General features: G+C 37.6%; 1 protein-coding gene across 1 annotated transcript; it reads right to left on the bottom strand.

Annotated features, from left to right (window-relative positions):
- Window positions 1-485: 485 nt before the first annotated feature.
- Window positions 486-1,442, bottom strand: LOC129541475 (olfactory receptor 10R2-like). The gene has a single exon (XM_055403397.2). The coding sequence runs from the start codon at window positions 1,437-1,439 to the stop codon at window positions 486-488; it is 954 nt and encodes a 317-aa protein (XP_055259372.2). The 5' UTR covers window positions 1,440-1,442.
- Window positions 1,443-6,128: the final 4,686 nt, after the last annotated feature.

Here is a 6,128-nt window from a genome sequence, read left to right as displayed (position 1 = left end):
CATAGTTTTCTTAAAGTCATGAGTTAAATAGTTTTCTAACTACTAGTACAGTATCTTTTCCCCCCATCGTGTGTTCCTCCTATATCCACACTCTATTCAGGCCTCAGCAACTCATTTTCAGTTGGGCATAATCTTAAACTAAGGGGACAATCAGAGATTTGTGGCTAGCAAGCCAAACACAGAATAAGAGATAATGGCTGTTAAGGTCCTTTTGAGAACTCTCTCTGGAGGAAGAGTAGGAGTAGGAAAGTTGTCTTTTAGTGACAGTTGCCTTGATGAGGAAACTTTTGCCCTTAATTTGGCAAAAGCCTTGAGATGAACATACAACTAAGTCTGTTTTACATAAGAACACTACAGCCTCACAATGTCAAAAAACTCATCCAAGGACACAGAGTTATACAGATGATTAGACTAGAAACTTTCATGACTTAAACATTAGTGATACATTTGACCCAAAATGTGTGTACTATTGAAAAAGAAATTAATTATAAAGTCTTAACAGAATTATAAAATCTTAACCTAGTCTTCTCAATCATTTTCCTGATAGCCACCTGTACATCTTTGTTCCTGAGGCTATATACCATAGGGTTCAACAGTGGAGTGATGATGGTATAGGTCACTGTCACCAGCCTATCTTTTCCTGATGTATATTTGGCTGAGGGCCGCAGGTAGACAAAGGAAGCACAGCCATAGTGGACAACGACCACAATGAGATGGGAGGCACAGGTGGAGAATGCTTTTCGTTTGCCTTCAGCTGATGAGATCTTCAGGATAGCAGAAGCAATAAATCCATAAGAGATGAAGATGAAGATCAAAGGCACAACAAGGACCAAGACCCCACCAATGAAGATGACCAGTTCATTAATGTAGGTGTCAGCATAAGCGAGGCGGATGACTGGTGAAATGTCACAAAAATAATGGTTGACCTTGTTGGAGCCACAGAAAGGGAGGCTAAAGACCAAAGTTGTTCCCAACAGAGATATTAGGAAACCACTGACAATACAAGTCACTGCCAGCTGCCCACAAACTCTCCAGCTCATGAGAACAGTGTAGTGCAAAGGCTGACAGATGGCAGCATAGCGATCATAGCCCATCACTCCCAGAAGCAGGGAATTGGTGACAGCAAAACCAAGAAAGAAGTACATCTGTGAAGCACAACTCACAAAGGACAGTGTCCTGAGCACAGAGAGCAGATTGATAAGCGTCTTGGGCAGAATGACAATTGTGTAGAAAGTTTCAGAAGTAGAAAGGACGCATAGAAAGAAGTACATGGGTGTGTGGAGGCTGTGATCCAAGCAGATGACTGAGATGATGGTGATGTTTCCACTCAAGATGATCAAATAGAGGCAGAGAAAAATCACAAAGAGGACAAGCTGCAATTCCCCAAGGCTGGAGAAACCCAGCAGGAGGAACTCAGTAACACAGGAGAAATTGGCCATGGAGAGTTGATCCCATAGAATAAAATCAATATGATCAAGTCCAGAGTCCTTTGAAACTAAGAAATCAGGGAGATTTAACCTTCATAAAGTCACCAGTCTAGTATGAAAGAGAAGCAACAAGTATGAGAAAAAAAGAAACCAAGATAAAACAATAAAGCATTTTACAATAAACTAAGAGAAATTTATCCTAAATTAATATGTGCCCACATTGCTAATTTTCTGCCAATGATTTTGGCAGAGAATTTGGGGACAAGTGTTCAAATGAAATGGACAGACATTTTCTAAAATATAGTCTATTCTTCTGGTGCCTAAGAAATATAGTCCCTGCTTGTAGACTTATATAATCTCTGCTTAGTTTGTTGATAATCTAATCCTCAAAAAACCTTTTATCTACATTAATTGTGATTTTAAGTGGTCATAATTTTATCCATATTACTGATACATATATTCCACAAGGAATACCACCAATGTATGAAGATCTACATCCCCCTGATTTAATAGTTTCTTCATCTAGGTCAGTCAGTAATCATTGATTTGTCCTTTTCTTGCTTGTCTTTAAAAAACAGAATTCTCTTTCATTACTAACAACATACCGCATTTCCATGCAGTCATTTGTTGAAATTAATTTGGCTTACAACTTTAGCTACTGTTTTAGAATTAGTGTATGGTTCCTCTACAAACCCTAGCATTAATTTTATTTCAGCATTCACTGTTTTCCCACTTGATTATATATCTTATTCTTTTTTTTTTAATATGAATGTTCACAATTGTAAAGTTTATTAGTGTTGACTGGAGTATATTTTCTGTTTTAAAAATGGTTTCATGGTCCCTACCATTCATCAACAAGTTGCCAAAGCACTCCAGTTCTATTCTGTAAGAAAGAGGCAGCCAGTGTTTTTCAACCTTCCTTCCTTTCTTCCTTCCTTCCATAGCTTGCATTGTTCCTTAGAGGTAGATTTTTATTTTTAAAAAAATTAAAAAGAAATGTATTTGTTTTAATTGGAGGCTAATTATTTCACATTATTGTATTGGTTTTGCCACACATTGACATGAATTTGCCCCGGGTGTACATGGGGAACACATGTATGTCTTATTCTTGATATACCTGACTTGGAAACCCAACAGACTGTTGTTCCCAGGCTCCATCTCTGAATTCTTGAGCAGGGAGGCTCAGATACTTTCCCTGATTACTCTGACACAGTTCTTATTACTGGTACTAGATTATGTCTGTTTATTTAAAACATTCTTATCCTCTCCAACCTATCACCCACATCTGTCTCTTTATCTGAGTTCTGTATCTCAATAAGAAGTTTCCAAAGCTTCTTAGTCATCCAAGCTGTATACTTCTGGGGCATATTTAGATGCACAAAGATTCTCATCCTCCACATCGGATCTGTTTTTTATTGTGTGTGTGTGTAACACTTCTATGATACGGTTTTTGCCCCATTTTTCCAGAAATTAACTGTTAACCTGCATTATTACAAGAGCGTTTTGAAGGACTCCAAGGAGTCTGTCTCTTCCCTTTTTGTCACCTTCATAATAGCAGTAAAGTTGTCTTTTTATAGAGCAAATTCTATCCTATTAACAAAACTAAATGGCCTTCAAATTATTTATAAAGTTAAAATAATTATATTCTGTTTTTCATACTGTTTCCAAACATACCTTTCCTCTCATAACTGTCAATATACATATTTCTTCAAATGAACTTTACCGTAGAGAACATTTGAACAATAATTTCCTTTTGCAAACTACTCCCTACATATGGAAATAGTGCATATTTGAAGTAAAGTTGGTCAGTCGTGTCTGACTCTTTCCTACCCCATGGACTGTAGCCTACCAGACTCCTCCATCCATGGAATTTTCCAGGCAAGAGTACTCGAGTGGGTTGCCATTTCCTTCTCCTGGGGATCTTCCTGACCCAGGGATCAAACTCGGGTCTCACAGACTGCAGGAAGACTCTATCATCTGAGCCACCAAGGAAGTGCCTATTTATTGTCATTTTATTCTTCTTTTAATTGTGCAACCCTCTTTAAATTCTCAAAGTGGCATGTACTCATTGATCCTTCCTAGAACTTTTTAATTTTTCTTCATTATCTTATCTGGGCATCTTTAGCAATCATTAAAATTGTATTGGCTTCGCCATTAGCATTTTAAGCTTCTCTTTGATTCCACAAATTATAACTTACCAGAGACAGAAGTTGCAAACCCACACATGACATACTTTCTAGTATATACTAGTACTCAAAAACTTGTTGAAGAAATAAAGTGACCAATAACAATAACCCCAGTTTCTCTTCTAAATTATTTTGGGAAACTCTCAGGTAAATGGCATTTGATTTCAGGGATTTTCTAAACTTGTTCCCTTGCTATTAATCTAGCATACAATGTTAACCTTCTGCTTCAACATTTCATGATGAAAAATATCTCTAACATTGTTCTCTAAATGCAGAGACAAATGCCTCATTAAAAATTGCTGTCATCCCCCAAACTATAATTAATTCTGCTGTATATTATATATGATGGTTATTAAGAAAGTAAATGGGCTTCCCGGGTGGTGCAATGGTAAAGAATCCACCTGTCAATGCAGTAGATGCAAGAGACGCACATTCGATCTCTGGGTCAGGGAAGATCCCTGGAACAGGAAATGGCTATCCACTCCAGTATTCTTGCCAGAAGAATTCCATGGACTGCAGAGCCTGGTGGGCTACTGCCCATGGGATCACAAAGAGCCAGACACAACAAAGCAACTAGCATGCACACACAAGAAATTAAACCCTAAGAGTTCTCATCACAAGAAAAATATATAATTATTAATATTTTTCTCTAGTTCTTTAAGTTTTTATCTATTTAAGATGATGGGAGTTCATTAAACTTGTGATAATCATTTTAAGATGTATGTAAATCAGATTATTTTGCCACATACCTTATGCTTATATAGTGTCGTATATCAATCATATTTCAGTAAAACTGGAAGAAAAAGTGCTGTTTCTCATTTTCTTTCTGATTATTGGGAAATTTTCTCCATTGTCTCACTAATTAAACTTTTAATTTTAATAGTGCTTTATTATTGGTCAACCCGCTCCAGTATTTTTGCCTGGGAAATCCCATGGACAGAAGAGTCTAAAAGTTTATAGTCCATGGGGTCACAAGAGAGTCAGAAACTACTTCTAACTAAACAACAATAATTGATCTCAAATTACTCTGCTGCTGCTGCTGCTAAGTCTCTTCAGTCGTGTCCGACTCTGTGTGACCCCATAGACAGCAGCCCACCAGGCTCCCCTGTCCCTGGGATTCTCCAGGCAAGAACACTGGAGTGGGTTGCCATTTCCTTCTCCAATGTGTGAAGTGAAAAGGGAAAGTCAAGTCGCTCAGTCATGTCTGACTCATAGCAACCCCATGGACTGCAGCCTACCAGGCTCCTTCATCCACGGGATTTTCTAGGCAAGAGTACTCTACAAACAGCAAAATGTCTACGTTTTTTGTTCTTTTGCTTGGACAAAGGTCTAGTAAAATTTTGAAGTGGGACTTTTGAATTACCTCTTCTGTTGTTTGTTTTTGTTGGTTTTAGTCGTGAAGGCTTATCTCTTTTGCAACCACATAGACTGTAGTTCACCAGGTTCCTCCATCCATGGGATTTCCCATGCAAGCATACTGGCATGGGTTGCCATTTCCTTCTCCAGGGGAACTTCCCAACCTAGGGATAGAACCCACATCTCCTGTATTGACCACCAAGGAAGCCTTATCTGTAAACTTTATAAACAGGAAGCACACACTGTGATTTTGACCAGAACAAATACTTGTGTATTATTCCTCCTGGGATATAATCTCTACTTTTCCAACTTCCTAGTCTCCTTTCTTTAAGTATTTTCTCTTTCATAGAGTCATCCTCAGAAAAAACAGTGACTAGCTATCCAAAGAAAGATGGAGCTTCTGAAAGGAAAGAAAATCCACATTATTCAATGACTATTCCATGACCCTCCCTTCCAACTGCTTCAACATATCACATAATTTTTCAAACTCATCCTCAGAACTTGTGTGGCAACTGAAGTTGGAAAATAAATTTACTTTGGAAAATGTTGGCTGTAATTAACCCAGCCTGGGATACTGGATAAAATATTGATATTTGGTAAATTGAGAAAATGCTTTAAATATAGCTATTGATTTATTCATTTGACAAATACTTATGGAGTTTCTGTAACATGTCAGGTACTATGCTAAGAACTGTGGGTAAACAAAAGAAGAAATGAAAAGTTCCTTGGTTACAAGTAGCTTACAGTCTATTGGAGATTAGAGTAGAACATGAAGCACCGTGAAATGAATATGGGAATTCTGTAGAGGGGAAAGTTTTGTTACTTACAGTCTGAGATCGCTGCATGGCAGAGAGATGACGGTTGAAATGAGTTAGGGAATTTATTTTGAATTTAGATGTGCAGACTTGGATAGGAAAGAAAATAAAGGCGCTTCAGATCACTACATTACATTATATATTTTACAAAAGAAACATAGGGAGGCTGCTGCCACAGTCCTTGGGGTATGCAGGCAAATAAGTGGTATTGCTGGGTTTTGTTTGTAATTTGGAGAGGGGGGTATTTTGTGTTCAAAGAAACCTTGGAAAAAAATGAAAAGATGGAAAAGAACATATAGGATATTTAAACTGCCTTCTCAAAAAGTAGAAAAAGAAAGCTGATT

This window comes from Moschus berezovskii, chromosome 4 (assembly GCF_049115385.1).
Source record: "Moschus berezovskii isolate FMDL1 chromosome 4, NW_MosBer_1.0, whole genome shotgun sequence".
NCBI lineage: Eukaryota > Metazoa > Chordata > Mammalia > Artiodactyla > Moschidae > Moschus > Moschus berezovskii.
This window is presented reverse-complemented; position numbering and strand designations above follow the sequence as displayed.